This window comes from Numida meleagris, chromosome 1 (assembly GCF_002078875.1).
Source record: "Numida meleagris isolate 19003 breed g44 Domestic line chromosome 1, NumMel1.0, whole genome shotgun sequence".
In the NCBI taxonomy this organism is placed as follows: Eukaryota; Metazoa; Chordata; class Aves; order Galliformes; family Numididae; genus Numida; species Numida meleagris.
The window spans coordinates 67821732-67843326 of record NC_034409.1 but is presented as its reverse complement, the minus strand read 5'-3'; the positions used below and the strand labels follow the sequence as shown (position 1 = coordinate 67843326).

At 37.3% G+C, this 21595-nt stretch overlaps 1 protein-coding gene across 13 annotated transcripts in view; it reads right to left on the bottom strand.

Annotated features, from left to right (window-relative positions):
• The window catches only part of ABCC9 (ATP binding cassette subfamily C member 9), a 75159-nt gene that overhangs the window by 24101 nt on the left and 29463 nt on the right, over positions 1-21595 (bottom strand). For 12 of the 13 annotated variants that reach the window (XM_021391754.1, XM_021391786.1, XM_021391730.1 and 9 more), the window contains 13 exons: positions 20994-21034; positions 20057-20199; positions 17341-17449; positions 16254-16364; positions 15233-15305; positions 14049-14154; positions 8618-8656; positions 6891-6992; positions 5444-5528; positions 4037-4117; positions 2931-3068; positions 2302-2427; positions 1671-1767 (listed from right to left, as the gene is read on the bottom strand). In XM_021391754.1, the coding sequence (XP_021247429.1) occupies positions 1671-1767; positions 2302-2427; positions 2931-3068; positions 4037-4117; positions 5444-5528; positions 6891-6992; positions 8618-8656; positions 14049-14154; positions 15233-15305; positions 16254-16364; positions 17341-17449; positions 20057-20199; positions 20994-21034 (1251 nt within the window). The remainder of the gene's footprint in view (positions 1-1670; positions 1768-2301; positions 2428-2930; positions 3069-4036; positions 4118-5443; positions 5529-6890; positions 6993-8617; positions 8657-14048; positions 14155-15232; positions 15306-16253; positions 16365-17340; positions 17450-20056; positions 20200-20993; positions 21035-21595) is intronic. The other variant, XM_021391828.1, reaches the window with a different exon arrangement.

Here is a 21595-nt window from a genome sequence, read left to right as displayed (position 1 = left end):
TGGATTCAGTACAATTGTATATGGTTTTACTGTATGTGGTTGACATTTTTTCTTTCAATTTTACCTTTTAATGGCAAAATTCAGTTTGTCATTTGAAAAGAGAATATGCTCTAGACACATCTTCTTAAGAAGTCCCCTATGCTCTTTAAGTAAGCTATATACTGTCAGTCTTCAACAAGTGACAGTTTTGCTAATCAAATATTTTTATAAGTCAAGTCTTCAGTACTGACTGTATTAATAGTACAGACTAGGCGTTTTCCAACCTGTTCTGCTGCTTTTGTTGTACTGTCAGTAGAATTCTTTGGGTTACACACAATACTAAGGAAAGCACCCTCAAGCTTTCCAATCAAGAGGCTTTGTCATTTGTTGCATTAATGAATTCTACTCTTACTTTATTTAGAGGTACTAAAATTTTGTCTATTTAAAAGAGCATAGATCTGGGCTTAATGTTTCTTCTAGGCCTACCATTGACTGTATAATAGTTTTCACATCGTAAGAAATAAAATTGACGGCAGACTTCTGCTATGGGAAGTATGTATTTCGTATGTGCATAAATCTAACTGTTTATATTTTCTCAAAATAAAAAGAATATGCATCTGACAGTTTTGCAGGCCACACTTGGGAAGGAGAAATGATTACCTGCTCTTGCTTGATAGCTGTAAACTAACAGTAAATGCAACCCTTGGCAGTCCTAAGCTGACAGTACATGCAACTTACATCTGACTTTGAACATTAAAAATAAATCAGCAACTATTTTCTTGGAAGCTATTATTATCATACACTTTTGAAAACTGTATACTTCTTGGGACACGGAGACTTTATGTACTTTCCATAGGTCTTATAATAAGTATGTATGATCTAGAATGCATTGTCAGGTTATGTTTTTGCCCTGAAGCTACTGATGTGTGTTTTATAATCTTAATGATGTCTAATTTTTGTAGGCATTCTATGGACTGAAAGGACACATCTTTTTTTCCCAGTGTTTTCTATTTCATCCCACAAAGAGATAATAGCTTTCAGTTTCTTAGATTAGGTTGCTGGCAAGGCTTTTCTGTGTAGAGGAGCTTGAAGTGACCTCAATTTAAACTCCTCCAAGAATTTAGCTGATAAAGTGTACTGATGACTGCACATAGTATGCGGTGTTCTGCTCAGATCTGCCAAAGAAATAAGAAGACACTGTAATATTTCCATTTCAAGGACTTAGGTATCCAGCTCTGCCTGTTGTGCAGTGATTGGGAATTTCTTCAAAGTGCGGCCGTCCAAACCCCACAGACCTATGACCTAAATGGCAATCTATGATGAATGTTGCCAGATTAAACACAAGGCTTCAATAAAGGGCCTACAAATAGCCAATATACATTCTGCAGTCATTCCAGCCAACATTGCCATGAGAGTCACTGTGATTAATGCTCCTATTAAGAGAAAGTCTGCAGTTCAACTTTTCTTTTCCCTGACACCATTTAATTGTTTCTGAGAACTAATTACTCCATTTACACCTGCTGTGGCATCCCAAGGATGTTCTTGATGGGTCATGTTGCCAGCTGCTGATATCCAGCCTTTCCCCAACATCTTCCTTCTTTTTTCCTATGAACTGCCAACTTTGGATATTCAAGTGGAAAGACAATGATATACATGATGATAGAATAAATAAATGAAATGATAAAACATACCTTCATCTTCATCTTCCAGTTGTGCTTTGGATTCCCTGGGATACATGGCCCGTCTAAGAGTTTTTCTCTCCAAAGTAGTTTGGTCAGCTTCCATATCCTGTAGTAAGAAAACTTATTAATTAATTTGAGAGCTGTCTGCCACTGTGTTAGCAATAACATTAATCTCAAAGAGACTTTATTTGGATTAGTTAGGCCACAGAATACAAAGACACAGTATTTTAGGATTTATCTTTCAGGAAATCCTTCTTTGTCCACTTTGTTACTTCTCTTTTCCATGTTCATTCTGGTATGACAAAAACTTTTAAAGTAGTTCTTAGGGAATCCTAAATGCTTACGACAATAATAGAATATAAGGCTAAGAAAGAATTTAGGAAGTCCTTTAGTCTGTCCCTTGATTAAATAGCTAGGTTTTGTACAACATTCCAAAAAGATGTTAACCTAATGTGTCCTTAAAAACCACTCATGATGGATATACCATACATTTCCCAGACAATCTGTTCCAGTCCTTTAAGCTCCTCCCATTTCATGTATTTTTTTCTTAGTGCCTAGTTTAATACTTGCTTCCTGAGATGTTAAGATTTCTTTTTGAAATTAACTGAAAAATAAATCCTTGCCGTCCTTGCCTATTTACCTTTTCCAGTTCTTGATCTTGGCGATTCATCAAAGTTTTCCAGTGTTCATAGAGCTCAACATCATTGTTTTGGATATCCTTTAGAGTCCCTTCCCTAAGCACCATTCCATCCTTCATTGCTATGATCTAGGAGAAAGTGCATCCATGAGATCTACTCAGCTACATAAATAGTATAATCACTGATGTGGATCCTACAAGAAATATCCTAGAACTGCAATATGCACATTTCAGTGTTCATTGTATTCAGTACTTAACAATGCTTTCTAAGGGTTATTGACACTGCTCATAAACTGAAACTTCTAGAAGCCAAGCTCATCTGTACTTGTAAAAAACCACAGATAAGCCATAACAAGTTATAGTCACGATTGCAATTAAGTCACAATTCTCTGGTGGTTTTCAATAAATAAAAAATAAAATAAAAATTTAAAAAGTAAAAATAAAATGTTTTTCCTACTGTAAGATCCATATTTTGTAATGTTGCAGTTATATATAGAATGATATATAGAAATATATAGAATTAAGGGGAGACTATTACCAAAAGCAGTAGTAGACTCATTAAGCATTGTAGAGCTAACGTCAAAGGTAGGTTGTTCATTACCAAGTCTGCAACATGGTATCTCTTCCCTTACCCAATCAGCATGTGGTAGATACTGTAACTTATGTGTCACCAGAACAAGAGTCCTCTTGTCTTCTTGAAGAAACTTCAAAATCCCTTCCTGCATTAAATGATCGCTTAAGTGAATGTCCAGTGCAGAGAATGGGTCATCCTGCAATCAAAAAATAATAATAAAATAATAGAATAGGATTTTACAAAATGTATATTTATATTTTTAATTTCAATAATCCTTTTAAAATATAAAGCATCTGCCGTTACTAATGTTTTAACTCTCTATATTAACTAAGACATAGTCAAAGGGCTGCAGGATGAAACAGTGAGCTAGAATCCATTATTCTTCAATTTGTAGCAATAGTCTCATTTTATTTTTTGTGTCTAGATATCTGCAGCACTGGTGCCACACCATCTGTGTGGAGTAAACCTAATCAGTACCACTGGATATGAGATTCCCCATTCAAATTTGATAATGCTGGAATCCAACACTAGGCTTGGGCCTAAACGTGGTGGGAAATTTGCACAGTTAAGGTAAAGCTGAGTCAGGAACTACACTAATTTCACCCAAACTAAACTGTAGGTGTCATTGGTCTTGACTTAGAGTGAGTATGACCAGTAATAAAATAATATTCAGGTGTGCAAATGCTTCTCTAAGAAGAAAACTAAGCCCCTGCATGAACAGTAGACACCTAAAATTTCTGGCATGCCCTGGAATTAGTATCAGAGAAGGGGAATTCTTCCTGAATCCACAGAGTTCTGCAGGAGACTGTTGAACACTGTTTGTTCATTGCTCAGCATTAGTTGCATTATGGTGCTTCTCCTTATCCAGAAATCTTGCTTATTTCAGCAGGATTATGTTGTTACATGGTATCATTGTGAGTGAGTAAAAGGCAATATGATCCCCTCTTTCAGTGTAGGTACCACCTTCATCAGTCTCCCAGTATGTTTTGATGTTGCCTGTGGTAGCTTTTTCTCTCTTGTCTCCATATGTTGGATTTTCAGTTAAATATAACTCTCTACAGTTTTCTAAAGCTAATATAAATTTTTTCTAACGGTAAATACAAAGAATGAATGAGAGCTTCATTGTAAATTTTACATGTTCCGTATGAAAAAGAAAAATCTTACCAAGAAGACAATGTTGGTGTTCTGATAGAGTGCTCGAGCCACACAGATTCTCTGTCGTTGGCCACCACTTAAATTAATCCCCTAATGAATATAATAGATCAGAAACATGCAACTTTGAATAAACATTATGACAGGACTTGGAAAATGTGAGTTTTTACAATTATACAGTTCCAATAAAAATCAATTGGCTAGTTAAAATGCTAATCCTGTTGATAAATAAACATAATCCTCCCATAACAGTCAAGGAAAAAATGATTATTCATCAACTAATCTTGGATAAGTATGAAGAGCTTCTCTAAGCACAGAATGCTTCTTAGATTGCAAAATCCAACTAATACTAGCATCAAATTCTGCAAGCAAAACTTTGGAGACTATGATCAAAACATCCCCTTAGAGATACAACTGAAAAAGGAAAAAAGATTTTTAAAATGTTGTTTAAAATATCAATAAAATGAAAATCAAGGTGCAGCCATTTAACAGGAGTGCATTGAGACTTTTTTTTTTCTGTTTTTCAAGAGCTTCTCAACCATTAAAATGGCACAATTGCTCCAGGCATGTCCATCCTATAGTTCAAGGATGAAGTGCCTGCCACTTGTGCACAACCCTGAGCTGTTAGTAAACCCGTTAACTTTTGTACTGAGACCTGTGCTGTAGCTGTACGGGGCTCAGTCTTGTCTAGATGCTCAAGTATTTAATAAAGGATGTTAAATCAAGCTTTATTTGGCCATGTATGCATTGTTGGGATACCAGAGTTAGCTTTTTAAGACTAACTCATTCACGTACATTCAGACTACAGTTGAGATTAGCTTGACAAGATTTTGGGAACAAAGCTCTCCTGGTTTAAGATCAGTGCAAAGTAATCCTATTTTCCTGCAGGACCAAACACACAGTATAAACTTTCTTCATGCTCTTTTACAGCACCAGCACTCTGCTATACAAACATGCTGTAAAAGGGCTGTTTCCCCCCTCACTTTAAAGCCTATTTATTCTGTTACTGACTGCTACAGTTGTAGGTTTGTTACACAGTGAACAATAAACTCACTGAAATAACTCCAGGATAAATCTTTCCCAATTTTCTAATGAAATCTGCACAAATCTTTTCCCTTGAGGATCTCTGCTTTTCACAACGTATCAAAACATGCAGTGTAGTCATTCCATGGCACAACAAGAAACAATATATCCATGGGGGCAAAATGTGATCTCTTAAACAAAAGACATTGTTTAAATTTACATCTGTCCACTCCAGATAAGATATCACAAAACAATATTGTCATGTGTCATAGCACATTCTTCAGTGTCGTGACTCCTAGAACACTGCAGTAGCTAATACAGAATAGATGAGTAACTTCAGAGAGACTCTTCTTAACACATACATTAAGAAAATATGAAAGCCTTCAGGTTATTTACCCTTTCTCCAATTTCTGTCTGATCACCAAATGGTAGTAAGTCAATGTCAGGCTGTAGAGAACACGCGTCTGTAACAGCTTTGTACCTGTAAAACCAATATTGTCATTACAATTATTTAACCAGCCACGCCATGTACTTTGTTAACAGAAAATCCCTCCAGCTTAAGTTTCCTGTTAAGTTACTATGGTTCTGTGATGTTTGGATAATTGCAAAAATAAGTAAGTCAAAAACACTGTTAAAAATCACATACGTATTTATTGGAGAGCTTTGTTGGCAAGTTTACTTTTTAAAGATTCAGTTACCTCAATTACTGAGTACGTTCCTCCTCATCACTGAGCAGTTTTGTTGGACTCTGGAGTATTTGGAGGCATTTTTCAGTGAGTTATTTTTCTTCCCCTTTTAGGTGCCTCTTCATTTGCTTCAGTGTGATATTAAAGGGCAAAGGATCCTTACAGCGCTTCTGATCCTTCCAGAATCAGAAAACCACTCAGAAATATTTGAAATTTGTTATGAAGTTGCTAGGCTTGTGGAGTATCTCAGGTAATCTGTGTCTGAGATCAGAATATTTGAGCGGTGTAATTCAGCTTTGCCCCTTTGATATGAAGTCAGGCTGATGAACTAGCTGAATAATCTAGTACCTGAAATTTTTGAAGCTTATCTGGATTTTGAGACATTTGTTAACTTTTATTAAGTGGGAATGGAATCAAGCATATTATCAAAGAAAACACTGAGAGGAATGAAATGTATTTTTAATAATTTAAAACACAGTGAGTATTGCTTTTGTTTTACTGAAGTCATTTTTTCCACTCAGTTGTTAGCTGGCGTTTTTGGAAGGACATATGACACAAGTGCTGGATAGGCAGAACAGAAGCCACACCTCAGCTTTTACAATTCCTTCTCCTGTATTTCTATAGGAAGAATTAAGGTTATTTCCTGGAGGCACCCTATCTGCATATGTGCACTGTTTTTGTGAAGTGAGTGCTCCAGCAACTTGATCACAGCAGGATAAGGATATAAACTCTGTGGAAACATGCCTAGTATCTCTGTTTCCAGAATCTTCTGGCAACCTCAAGCTCCATTAAAAGAAAAGGCAAGGCTGGATAAAGTCCTGGGCAACCTGATCTAGCTGTGGTGTCCCTGTTCATTGCAGGAGAATTGACTAGATGGCCCCCAGAGGTCCCTTCCTACTCTAAGGATTCTATGATTCTATGACTCTAAAAATATGTCACCAGCATCCAAAGATGGGTTTCATCTCATCTAAGTTTAGCTGCTTGAAAAATGTATATACTGCTTCCATTGTGTCCACGAGAGCCACTTCTGCCATGTGATTCCTCACAGACAGCTTACATACACACTGCCAGAAGGAGAAGCCAAAACCTCTTAAAAGAAGTAGTCAGGGTTTATTCTTTGTTTGTTTGTTTGTTTCCATGACTGGATTGATATTTACCTCTGTTTGTTAAATGGACTTCCAAAGATAATGTTTTCCTCCACTGTTGCATTCAACAGCCATGGCTTCTGAGCTGCATAAGCCACCGAGTATCTGTTTTTACTGTAGATAAACAAAGAGTATTAGCAAAAAGCAAAGCACCCGCAGTATGAAATGTCTGAGAATAAGGAAATAATATGTTTTCATAAAAAATGCAGAGAAAAACAGAGACAAAACAATTTTTACAAAAGTGAAGGGAAGAATTTCAAATGAGCTGCTTTTGTTAGAGCAACACCCACTCTCTCCCGTGGTGGCACAGTCTCTATCCTATGTTACCCTACGTTGAACTTGATTCTACCATAAATGGCCAATACCTACCTCAATTTAGTAAATGCAATTTCAATCCAAAAGAGGATTGTAAATACTCAGAATAATGAAATCATCACAAAAAAAAGAGACTATTTCTTTCTTTTTTTTTTTCTCCAACATCAGAATAGGTAATGAAAAGGCACCGTTCAAGTGTAGTCAGTATACCTGACTCACTGCTCTCTGAAGTTTTAGATTACTGTACCAGGCTGTGTATATGAAATACAGTTTTTTAAAGTTAATATTTTTTCCTCTAAGTCTATTAGGTGCTCAGTGGCTGAAATGATACTGGTAGAGAAGACAGCTCAATACATGCCTGCAAGGAATCATTAGGCATGGTAGTGATGGATTGATGGTTGGACTTGATGATCTTAGTGGTCTTTTCCAACCTTAATGATTCTAAGCTTCTGTGATTACAGTATCCCAAGTACTTATTAGACTTAATCTTAAATGTGTTTAAATACCTCACGAAATATGTAAGAATATGAATATTCTTTACTTCTGTTTTGCTTGTGTACTGTGGCTAAAACGTTTATGTAATGCCAGACATTCTTCTGATATGCTGAGATGTGTGAGGAAGCATTGTTAATGACTTGTAAATCTAAACACTTATCTTTCTTTTCTTTGATTGTATTGCTTCAAACCAAATATTTGACGTACCTAGGATTTGCTATTGAGAGAGAGGGTGCTAGGGTATGAGTAATAGCTGGTTAGAAGCAGTCAGTAGTATCCCAAAATTTTAGCTGTTCATAGGTGTTCAATATGGACTAGCATGAAATATGTCCTTAGGAATGTCAGATATCAAATAATGGCGTGGGTCCCATCCACAGCTATCTGTGCCACTACTCGTTAGTTGTTGATGGCACATCTTTTTGGTTTGGCTTGCCCTTCTTTTAAACCTGCAGGTCATCTCACAGAAAGCAGGGCTGGAATCACTGGCTGACACCCTTTGCACACTGTGTGCCCTGCTCCATCACACAGCTGTCAAGCTGGGATACCAGCAGCACAAAACCCAGTGCTGAATGGAAGATATGCACGTGGGAGGGTACACGTAGTGATGACTTGTATCTGCAGGCCCTGTCTTGTGAGACATAGAGCATACTGAACTCCCAGTGACATCGAATAGAAGATGGGAATGCTCAATATCTTTCAAGCAAGACTTTGGCCTTTCTGAGATGCTAGACTTCAGACTGAGGTAGTGGTACAGTGGCTGGGAAAGAGTGGGATCCACTGGATTTAGCACAATCTGCCAGTTATTTCTGTAGTAGATGATTATCAACATAGTAAGGAAACAAAGTGATGGCTGAAGGGTACAAAGATGAAAGTTTGAGGAAATTCTCAAAAATGAGTGCATTATGATACACTAAAAACAGAAATAATACCTTCTGGATGCTTCAAAAGAAGGCTCAGTTTCATTTACACTGCAAGTTATGGTAAATGACATTTAGTAAGCAGGAAACACAGAGAGTAACATTTTGTGCAAAGTTTATATACAGGGGAACTGTAGTTAAGTACATATTTTAAGAATGCAACACCAGTTTTTTGTGTTTTTTTTTTTCTTTTAAAGAGAAAATAAACATGGTCTAATCAAAAGCATAGAACTTTTGGAAATAATACAACTTTATATCTATTGTGCATAGTGGTTAAACAGGCAAACTATTTTGTTAGAAAATTAATTAAAAATGAAAAATGTATCTTATAACCTGTTCAAACTGACATTATTAACATTGCATAGGCATATGAAAGGTTGACAATCAATAAGTCAGCTTCTCCATACTGTTCCACCAATGACCTGTGGAAGCTGGCAAGAACTCTAATGTCAGATTTCTTCTGGAGCAAAGAGAAGCTCTGCAGATATAATTCTGCAGGGTGCAGGTGACACATTTTTGCTTTTGAACCAAAACAAACTTTGAACCACTTTGTAGCAGAGAGTCTGCATCAAGTTACGCGCAGCACTGCAGCGCCTAGGCTTTTCTTAAGAAGTCAGCCTCTACTTCTTAAGGATTCTATCCACGAAATACATTTTGAAGAACATGCAGTGTCAATATTGACATGAATGATTTTGCAGTGTTCTGTGCCCATTAATTGACTTATTAATGGTGTCAAGGGCATGGAATGCCAGCCAAAGGAGTTCTAGACTAGCAATGGTGCTTGCTGCCAGGAATGACGACACATCACTGCAACTGCAAAACCCTGAAGAGTAAGTTTATGCCAGGTGAGGGGAAATTGTCTAGAGAGAGAGAGGACTAGGAAAATGATATTATTGTGTTATTTGTCCCACTTAAAACAAACAACCAGATGAGCAAAACAAACAAATCCTCTCTTCCCAAGCCTACAAACCCTCCAGATTAAATACTTTACTACTGCGACAGAAACATCTGCTTTCCTGCTGGGATACCATAACTGCAGCTACTCTTATGAACAGACGATCCAAGCCTTGCAGAGGGCACAAAAATTCTAATAGTAGAGCCCTTACTGTGCCAGACTCACACAATAAGCATTCCCGAAGTGCCAGAACTGAGACGTGTTGTTTTCTGTGCCACACATGAGCTCTCTAAGAACTTTGATAATTCAGGCTTCTTTAAGTGCATGATCAGCATGTTTTCTTCATGCACAGATTGCCACAGAATATGTTAGATCAGAGGTGAATTAGCCCTGTTGATCATCTCAGAAGAGTCAGAGAGGCACAAAAGGAAGCACAAAACAGATATTGCTTCTTAAAAGTTGGTCTTTTATCAGCAGAAGCTTCCCATCTTCTCTACAATGCAAAAAAGTTAAAGGAAAGCAAAAGATGGAGACTAATGAGAGATTAAAAAGAGGTCAGAAACTAGGTCAAGCCAAACAGAAAAGAAAACCCAAACTTCCTCTATTAAAAAAGCAGAAAATTCTGTAATTACAACAGTGCATTAAAATAGTGGAGAAAGAAACGGATAATATTTTCATGAATGCATTTGGGGATGACTTCAGAAGTAAAATTTAAGAAAAAAATGGGCATAGGCCCTACAAAACCCCTTACAATTCCTAACCAGTATTACATTTGCCATTATGATCAGATAGCTTATCTGAACGAGCAAGAACAATTTTTCGAATCTCAATACATCAAACTCTTCTTCCTTGGATAGACATTTAGCATTGCATGCTTGAGAATTACACTTTAATTTTCTTGAATTCTAAGTTCTGTGAGAACTCAAGTTTTCTAATAATCTCATGGAATAAACATCCACAAGACCTTTGCTGAGCTGGGCACTTCACAAACAAGGGGATTAAGTATTTGCTTTTGTGCTTTCAGTAGAATTCAGAAGAGTGATGCAATAGCAGGGCATGGGAGTGGGATGAAACTGAAGCTTCTGAGATTTCTAGACTAAGCTTTTCTTTGTCTGCTGGCATTAGTAATCTTTGTTCAAATTTCTTTATTTATTGAAGTATGGCTATCCATACTGATTTTTATTCTGTACTATAAAATATACCACAAAATGAAGCACAGTGATTTTTAGTCTGAAGTGTTAAGAAAAACCTAGCTAATTAGATTGATTATTTTCATCATATTTTGAACATGTAAGCTTATCTATCAGAAATGTATTTAGATCAAAGTTTTAAGGAAAAGTTAAAAAAAAAAAAAAGTAGTTGAAATTTGGGCAATGCGTGTGATAGCTTCAGATATTTTAAAATAGAGTAATGCATGTCTAACCAGGCCCAGAATCCCTCAGCCTAAAAAATGAGTATGGAGGAGAACAAAGGAATACAATATCACTAGGATACCATTGTAATGGTGGAAGATACAATTTCCTCTAATAATACAGGCAAGAGACCTGAGGCAAGACAAGGACTGAGCTCTACAAAAATTCTATCCATCAGATTGGAAGAGTTTTTTTCTATCTTCTAGTCCTTGCAACCAAGCCAAAGCAGTAGGGCAGCACTAGTAGGTATACTGACTTTGGCTACTGCTATTTATATGGCTAAAAATTTATCCACCCATGATCAGTGCTTTCCAGTGTTTTCTATGAGCTACAGTTGTTGCAATCTCATGGTAGGCAGATGCACTTGGTGATACTTCTAGGGAAATGCTGACTTTTCTTAATTTTTCTTGAAGTCTTCCATAGCTAATGTGAGAACAAGCCATTTGGGAGGATGTATTTTCTTCAGTAACTCTTCTGTTTTCCATGTTTTTCATACACAGCAACCTGTTTGCACAGAAACCAGTTCAGTGGACAGAAGATGTAAACCAAGTGAAAGGCCTTCCACTTTGCTACTCATCTCTGCTTATCTGCATGAGAAGATGGTTCTGAGTCTTTGGCTTGATGTGCATAAGAATACTTGTCTGTACATAGTCCCCACATCCACCCCTTAGATCTGAAACAGGCACAGCTGAATCTCTGAATCCAGATAGCCTCATTCTTCAGTGTTTAAGAATTCTCTCTAGCTGATTGTTCACCAGTAAAACAAAAAGCCAATTCCTTGTCTAAGGTTTGCAGTGTATCTGAGGCATGTCTCCTGTAACTGGCAAGAACTAAGGTCTGGCCTGTAAGGTTGGTTCTGTCCATTATGTCATGCACACTTCCTTTCTCCAAGACCCCAGAATGATGACAATCCAGGCAATGGGATGTACAGTTCTCACTGCAGCTAATCACAACAGCAATAGGGCATTCAAGCCTCATGATGGACTTTCACAATGATGTATTATTGCAAGATTACTCCACTATAACAGTGGCTGAAGTCTGATACATCATTTCTATACTGTATTGTTACGCTTGAATTCATTGGGGAATTCACCTAGACTACACTTCATACCTGGATCAATAGCTACATTAGTCATGAATGCTGAATCACATGGGGAGAGATCTAATGCAGTAAATAGGACCTTTACTATGATTTTGTAAAATATAGAGTCCGCTTAGGAAAATAACTGAGGTTTTAGTCTCCCTGTCAGGCAGTCTGAAATTATCAGCAAACCATGTTTGCATCAGCTATAACACAGTACCAAATTATAGTTTACAATGAAAAAGTCACTCAGTAAGACCTGAGATGCTTGGAAAAACCTGAGTGAGTCATTTGGTTATGTGCAGACTGCTTGTCAGCTGACAATGTGATCCTACTCTCCTGAACACTGTGAAGCTTCAACATTATTTCGTACTCTTTATGCAACATCTTTCAAAGATTGCTCTATTTCTCTAATCTAAGATTTCACATCCTTCCATAGGAACTGATCCGAGTCTCTCAAACACATATTAAAAAATTGCTGTGAGAATAATTTTTATGTACACTCTTCTGACCCCTTTTTTTTCTTAACCTACTCAGGAAAAAATCTTCCTCATTGTGAGGTCAATATTTCCATGATGTATCTCAAAGAAATTAACCATGGCAAGTCACATATTCCTTTTTCCATCAAAGCTAAAGTTTGCATATGACCACTCTGAAGTTAGTCTTGCCTTGGCTCCAACTCTACCTACTACTCCAGTGAGATCATCTGTTTAGAATAGCTGACAGTGAAATATGGCTAGAGAACAAGAAAATGGCATGCATACTAACACAGGAAAAGCAAAAAATACAGCTTTCAACATTGCTGTAAGAAAAAGATGACAAAGCAGGTTACTTACTATTAAAGGGATGGGGCCAAAATGATATTGGTCTTCATGACAAAATTCATCCTTTCTACCAAAAGAGCTACTCAGAAAGAGTTTGGTTTGGTAGATTCAAGGAGACAGAACTGATCTTTGAAACAGGGAAAACAAGTCCTGGGGATATAGCACATGTCTCCAATAGCCTCTGTCTTGCCATGCTGGAATGGAGGTTGCTGTCCCACTTAGCTTCCATAGGAGGTTGTCGTTCATTGGGTCTGAATCCATGTAGATCCAGAGGCCTGATTCCATCTGCAATTCCCTCCTCAGCAACAACTTTTTCAGAGCCTTTGCTCTTCAGTATTCAGCATACTCAGTCTGCTTTCTGTGTGCATACTATAAAGAGTAGCACTGAATTCAACAGGTGAGGCTTGGGCAGATATCAGGGAAGGGAGAAAGCATTCCTCCCATTTTATTATTTAATCTTTCTTTCTTTCTGCTAGCATAGCAGTAAAGTAAGCCTTTCCCATATGCTAGTACCCCAAATAGCACCTCAGCTGAAGAAGCTCCAGCCTGTCATGCCCTCACTTATGTATAGTTGCAGCATAACAAAGCTGATTTAACAATCTAGGTAGGAATCCAAACTGGAGCATCAATTTTCCTTTCACATTGGTTATCTATCCCATCCTTTCAATGCCTCTTGAAGAAGCTCATTATTTGCACAACTCGAGTTGCAAAGATTATGTAAAGTGCTACTGGACAATAAACACTTCCGATGAAACACAACAGACATAAATTGCACCTTATTGATCTTACTGCATGTTTTTTTGCTGTAAGACTTTCTTCAGATACAATGACTACTGTAGATCAGAGCTGACTCCCACCAGAGAAGGTGATTCAAAAATATTCTTTTCTTTCTAAATAATATAGAAAAAAATAGAAAAATAGAAAGAATTTTCTATTCAGGTCGTTTGCTAGGGCTAATATATTAGATATTAATCACCAGCCTAGATTATTTCCCTTCCTGAGGCTCTCTACTCTACCTGCTCTGACTCTGCTCAACCTATTCTGAGCCATGAACAAAACAGCAATGAAAAGCATAAGCTTGCTGATTATGCTTTTCAGAGAAGATCTAGGTAATGCATATAGATAATTATTTAACAAGGAGTTCTGAGACATGAAGTTTACATTTCTCACAGCAAAATCGAACTCCTCCTTCTTTACAGAAAACAATAATTAATAGCTATGTGAGACATACTTGCTCCAGTGAACTTTTCCCTCCAGTGTCTGCATCTCTCCTAATATAGCAAGGAGAAGTGAGGACTTGCCACAGCCAACTTGACCCACAATCATTGTCATTTGACCTGTGATAATGATAAAAAACACATTAATAAAAAAACATAAAACAGGAAAAAAAACCGATTATTCTCTAGTCCACAAGGCACCGCTACATCCGTTTCTACAGGACTTGAGATGGTTGATTAAATTTGTTAGTATCCATTACATAACTAGACAACATTGCATCTATCTATGAAATATACTTTAATGGAAAGTACAAGTACACACTAAGCTCCAAAAGGAAGAGAATGTTGTTTTGATATGTGTTATCATACATTGTATGGGTCTGTATTACTTTGTGAAAATTATTTTGGGTCAGATGATATCAACTAGGCAGTAGTTATTCCATTTGCGACTCCATGAATACTGGGGCCAGTCAAAGATGCGACTGCAACTGAAGAAGATCCACTACTTTTTTCTCCTGTACTATTCCTTCTTCCTGGCACTGCTTTCCTACCTGCAGTCCCTTCCTACAGTGGTGTTAGGAATTTTATTGCATTCATCATCACCACCATCATCAAAATAAAAAATAATAGCTAGTTATCACAGTTGCTACATAGGTCTTCTGAAACAAATCTGTAAATAAGTGGAACTTCTAGCCAAAAAATGTTGTGGATGCAGTAAATTTACAGGGGGTAAACTGAAGGAGAAATTTGAAAGAGAAATTCACTGAGGATTCTTTGACAGATTGGAGCTTGAAGGTCAAGGAATGCACTGAGATGAAAATAATTCTATACTGGAAAGCTATAATACTGAAGAAGGGCAGGGAAAGTATGCTATATGACTGCTGTGTCCTTGTGCACCAACTGTTGGCCACTGCTTGGAACAAAATCCTGGACTACATGAACTTGTGGCCTGTATGAATCTAGAATTTCCTCCTTTTATTTTTTTTTGGATTTTTTAATTCAAAATAAGAAAGAACTTTATAGCATTCTAGGTTAACGATGAAGTTCCACACCCAATATAGTTCGTAACTTTGTATAACTTTTAATTTTCATTTTTTTCTTTTAAAAAGTGTTTTTGTGCTTTTAATAACATTAAGAAATTGGATTAGTAGCAATCTGATATTATGCATTTCATATTTAAGATGTGCTTTTATCCTACCTGTTGGGATTCTGATATTTATATTGGACAAGGTAGCTAAACCACTTCCCCATGAAAAGTATCCATTGGTTACCTACAAAGAAATTATCATATATCACATATATATTATCATATATCACATATATATTATCATATATCACATATAAAAATATGAGGAGTGAAAAATAGAATGTCTAGTTTGGACTTAAAATATGTTACTAAAACACCTTTGGGGTATGATGGCCTATGCTCAAACACATGCAAAAAAATGCAGGCTAAGTTAGCAAAGACAGCCAAACTTGGAAATATAAGAAGCTATAGACATAAATTATATACAGTATGAAATGCAATGAGGTGGTGTTCCTGAGTTCAACTTTGTTATGCTAGATATTTTCATTTTGTCAAGTAAGAGATTAAACACTAAAAATAACTATCATAGGATCTCATAGGTGACAGTCTAAATACCGTAGCGTATGGCCTATTTTGAATGGATTCCCAAAGTACTACTTGAATATTCTCAAGGTTTATGCTGGACACAAGAAAAATGTTCACCAGTGGAACCAGTTGGAGCTAACAGAGGCATGAAGCACTATTTGCATAGAAAACAAGGACATGTACGGGGAAAAACTGTCCAAAATGTCTTAAAATAATGTCTTCATAAATTAAGTGTCATAATAAATCACAACAAATGACAGAAAAGTTTTGACCCTGATTCTAAGAGTGAAAGAGAAGAAGGGAAACTCTAAAAAAATCTCCTAATTTCTGCATATGGGATTCTCTAGTTTTTATTCCTTTAGACTCATGGTGCCTCTTATTCCTGAGAAGATAAGGAAGCAATATAAAGATTTGGTCTGAAGAGAAGTTTTCTCACTTTATTTTTGTCTAAAGTGCTAATTTATTTAGGGTTTTTTTTGCCTTGTTCTTGGAATAGACAATTTTCCTTTGGAAAAGCAGCAGCAATTCCACTCTCTCTGATACTGTTGTAGTACTGAGCAGAACAACCTGCTGGCTTGTAAAGTATGTGTTGACGTTTTCAAACCACCTTGATTGCCACGTCATCTGTCTCCACAGGACGCGTTTGCCTCCTTGATGACTGTTCATAGTTTTCAAGCTGATACCTCAACGGCTGCCTCCTGTTGATGGCCTTGGTGTGCTACATAGTGAGGTGAAGAAAAGGGAAAAGTTAGAATTTGCAAGGAAGGGCAGCCTTTAGTTCCTTAGCAAAAGCACAGTCTGTTCCCATTTCTCCCACCATTCTCAGTCACAATAAGAAAACAACACTTTTCAGTATCTGTCATGTACATACTGCAAAATTTTAAATATTTTTAACTGAAGCACAGGAATTGATCTTTTCATGTTGGTTTCCCATGTATAACCATCTCAAATTTCAGCTCTCTCAGTGTCAGTAAGAGTGTAATGACATGTAGAGCTACCACCCTAGTTCTTGGTTGTTTTTGTTAAGTTCTAGTCACTTTTGAAATTATATCGTCAGTTTTAAACACTTGGATTAGCTAGCTTTAGAAAAATTTTGAAGTGTTTTCCCAAAGAGTGGAGTTTTTTGTTTTTTTTTTTAAATATCTATTTATTTATTTATGTATTTAGGTTGGCTGGTTGGTTTCTGGCTTCAACTATTCCTCAAATTTTACTCAAATTCACTTGTGTTTAGCACGTCTAGAAACAGCATTATAGAATGAATTTCTATTCCACAAACTTTACTGTTGTTTTTTCAATCTCCAGTTCTGAATTTCCCAGGGCAGGAAGGGTTCCTACCTAAAAATGTCCAATGTACCATGAGTTGTACTGGCAATATACACTACAATCCCCATGACCACAGGAAATGCACCTGGGACAATTATAAGAACCAAGAAGGCTGAATCTGATCCCCACATAAGTGTGTTGGTGTGTTCTGGTATTCTTATTACTATTGGCACTTCAGCAGAGCTTCAATGTGTTTGAGGACTCTTCATGCCATAGAAACGCAAGTCCCTACACAGAAGACACAAAACTGGTCAAGAATAGAGTCAAGCAAGTACCCCAAACCCCTGAGCACTATCAACTAGGGCATTTGTCTCGTACTGGGCTCTATGTCCTCTCTGCTTTGAAATTCATTGTCATAAAAAAGAACTTACGAGTCCTGTGTGCTTCTTACAGGATTCATAAGCTACAGAATTGTCCCCACCTCTCCAGCTGTCACCTCCAATCTCATCACTGAGGAGAAACTCGTTCAGCTTCTGTACACTTAAAAAAAGGAAACACAGCATGGTTAAATAAGCCCAAGTTTCTAAGGGTATATTTCCAATTATCTGCAGCCCAGCCAGCAGGACACATCCAAAAGTATTCCAAGAAAAGTTTGTAGGATACTTTCCTTTTCCTATTGGACCATCTGTTACCCAAGTGAAAAATTATGTATGCGGTAAAAGGACACATGAAAACAATTAAACACTGAACTGGGAGCTGGGAATGAAGAAGAGAGCTAAAGTCATGTGATTTCTGCTAGAGCTCTGTGGGAATGATTTCCATCTCAGCAGATTTCTCCCTTCCATGCTTCTCCCATGTCTACACACAGGATTCATATATGAGTCATTTACTTGTCTACATCCTCTGAAAATGCTAACACAGTAGGTGCATCCTGAATACAGCTTTGGCATAAACAGCATACTAACAGGACTGAACACTGCACAAAACTGCGCAGCCATAGCTAGCCTCAGAGAAATATGGCAAGAATTCTCTCTGCCTACTTCGTAAAATTCCTTCATGGGAAATAAAGAACACTGTTCAACACACTCTTCATCAGAAGGACTTGATTCTCCTTCTGTCCCACTTCCTTTAAGAGTGCCATAAGTATAGGGCTCTATTATTCTGGGGAAGGGATGAATATAAGATACCACCTGCCAAGGTGAAGTTAGGTCACTTTGCAAAAACTAAAATCAAGGTGCAGGAGAAAGCAGGAGAACATATGACTTTAGATCAATGATTTGAATATTAATCCGAAAGTGGGAAAGTAGTCCTGTTGCAAGATCTCTATGTGCATTTTGCATGAAATTATCAATAGCTGTTCAAGCTATGGAGGTACTGTCATTATTTCCTCTTGCCAGTATACCTGTTCCTATCTCCTGTTTTGAAAAGCAAACATAGATGTCTAACTATGGTAACAGCATTTCAGTCTTTCATAAGTATATCTGCACCAAGTAAGAATTTCTCTTGTAGAAGAAAAGAAACCTCACTCTGATCATCACTCAAACAACACATCAACCATTACTTTGTGTTTGAACGAGGACAGGTACCCACAAAAGCTTCCATGTTACTGGAACTACTCATTAAAATGAAATGGAGATTTTGGCCAAAATATTAGGGTTTAAGCGTAACACAGATGAGTGCATACTTATATATTTGATTGATGGTGAACATTCTTCATTCTTCACGTGGAGGATTTGATGCTCATGGGAGAAAGATTATAAGAAAGAAGTTTGTCAAAAGCTGAAATTTATTTAGGAAAATATGGTTTTAAATGATGTTCTGAGGGACAGCCAGCAGTGATAAGGGAAATGTCAGCACAATTTTGATGTCAAGGCTATGCTAAATGTAGTGCAAAGATGTAGAGGCTAGGATGATTCATAAGGGAGAGCTGGTATTTTCCACTAGTCAGAAATCATTTTCAGTGTAGGGAAAATCTCCCATGGGTTCTCCTGCTGCTTTGATAAATAACGTTTGTTTATTCTTTATATTTCGTGAGTGAATGTGGTGCTGGTAAACTACAGCTGTGAAGCCTGAAGTCCCCTTGCCTACTATTCCAAAGAAATGTTGGGAAGACTAGAATGATCTTCATGTCATGCTAGTCTTGGCATCTGACACGTTACTGCCAATCAGGTGTCAGTCTGTGCCTCTTGGGATGGCTTGGCAGTGTCTACTTCTACATAAATGCCCCTAACCATGACTATTTCGATACAGACCTCTGATGCAATAGGTGAAGGTCTGAAATTCGTCTTGCTACCAATGTACTCCCTTGAGTTTAAGTGGTCTATAGCCAGGAAGATGTTTTGTCAGATTATTTGCATAACCAAATGCCTGGCACATACATGCTTCTGATGAAGCAACAGATTTTATGAGTTCCTTTTTCTTTTTCTGAAATCTTTTCCACTTTGTGCCAGCTTATTTGCTATCCCGCCATGCAGATCTCTTGCACTCAGAGACTAAACTCCCAAAAGTCTGCCTTGCCATCCTTCCTCTCCTGCACCTCTCTATTGCCATTCAGGAGAAAACAGAATTTCCTTTATAAGAAAAGTCCTTTAGTGCTGTTTCTCTTGTGTACTTAGTCCTTCAGTGCCCAATGTTCCTCCAACCATCCTCTCACCAAAGAGAGCCCATGCTATTGCTAGACAATGAGAGGTGGGGCAATACTGAACTCTCACTTAAAGCACCATGCATTGTTTGGGGAGGTTAAGTTAAGCCTGTTGCTCTTCCTTGCACCAATGGGGCAAATCTTGTGAGATGGTTCCAAACAGCCTCTCTCATCTTCTTCTGTGTTGGCTACAGCTTATGTAAGCATGATATGAGAAGGGAAGCATCTTCATCCCAAGAGAGAACAGTGTGGCTCTGAATCTAGACTTCCAAATTTGGGGAATTATAAGAAGAACAGAACATTTAATTGTCTCTGTATCATGCAGTGAGGAGAAACAGTTACTGTTTTCTCTCAGGCCAATGGACATTGTGAGTCTCACCTTTAAATCCCCTTCCAGGTGAGCAAGTGGAAAAGAACTTTTTCTCTAGCACCTTCCTTGTTGTATTACTGAATGTAGACATTCAAGAGCTGGAGTAACTATCATAGGGTAAGTTGGGACCACTTACCTTATGATAGCCTTGACTGCAAAACGGACCACAGTGGAAAGCAGAAACAATGGTGTGACCAGGATGTGGAACAATGACAGTGATGCAAAGGCCTGAGCAGGCTGCAACGGCTTGTCACTGGTGTATGCATAAGTCACGAACGTCTGTCACGTCAGAAGAAACAGCGTATTATGTATAAACTCTCTTGAATAAGATGGGTAAAGAAAGCAAGGAAATGTTTTGTTTAAATAAGGCCAATAACTGTGTATCTCTGTTCTAATTCCAGAAAACTGATGAGAAAAGTAACTCCTGTTAAAGTTAGAAAGATTCAAAAAGTTTGCCAGTGATTTCAAGTGATTCAGGCATTTAATGAAAAAAAATCTCTTAATAAAATTAAAGCATTTAGCTTTGTGAAGTCAAACCATTAAGTATTGTGAAGTTTTGTAACTGATTACAGTGTTTAGAGGAAGCAGACAACCCTGAAAAATCAGTAGGAAAGTACTAAACATTATGCTTTTTTTTCCCCACAGCTACAGAACCATAGATATATTTTACTCAGTTCTGGCACATATCACCAGCACATTCTGAGGAATGCCCTCAGAATTTGGTCTGTGAAGAATTCTTACTGACCAGCAGGCAGTACTTCCTCTAGTGCATTAGACTGAGATTTAAACCTGGCCAGAGTACAATCAAAAACTTATATTGTCTTAAACTCCATAGCGTGCTTTCTTGAATACTGAGATGATGGCTTGTAAGCCACCATTGTAATGCACTTTGAAATGGGCATGATTGGGCATTTCTAATATAACGCTACCCTCCAGCCAGTGGGTGCACTCGTCTGCTGGTTTTATGAACAATAACAATGGTCCTGCAGTGACAGTGGTGTCCTTTTTTTCGTTCCTTCTCCTCTCTTTTTCCCTCCCCCTTTTTAAAGAAAAGTGAAAAGAAAAATTCTTACTGCAAGAACAGCTGCTATTGGTATGGCTGCATTCATAAAAACTAGGAATAGAAAAAAAATAAGCATCAGATTACATGACATATATTGAATAGTCTTACAATTAGTTCTATGACACTAGAAGAATCTGTCTATTTCCAATTCAAATACTTAAAATTCCTAAAAGGAAAATCCTTCCGCAGGAAGAAATTGCCTTCCATGACAGAGAGAGATCTTAAGCACACAAATGAATAAGCCAAATAATGATTTCCTTTGTACGCTTCAGTGAATTAGGATAAAAAGATTCATGTGCATAATTATTATGCAACACAACTGAATCACCTATCAGCTCTTCCTCTATACAATAAATACAATTTCTTTCAGACAATAATTTATCTTTGCTGTAATTTGAGCTTCTGATTTTACCTGGAGGCTCCTTATTATAAAACAACTTGTAACGCCATACTTAAGGTGACAAAAAACTTTCTAAAAAAAATCAGCGAGGTATATTGTCAAGTTTCTATGCTCTGTATTTATCATATCTTTTTGTTTCAAGTACATTCCACATACAAAAAATGTTACAGGCACAGCTGTGTCTTGCTCTAGCTTGAAGTCAGACAGAATGT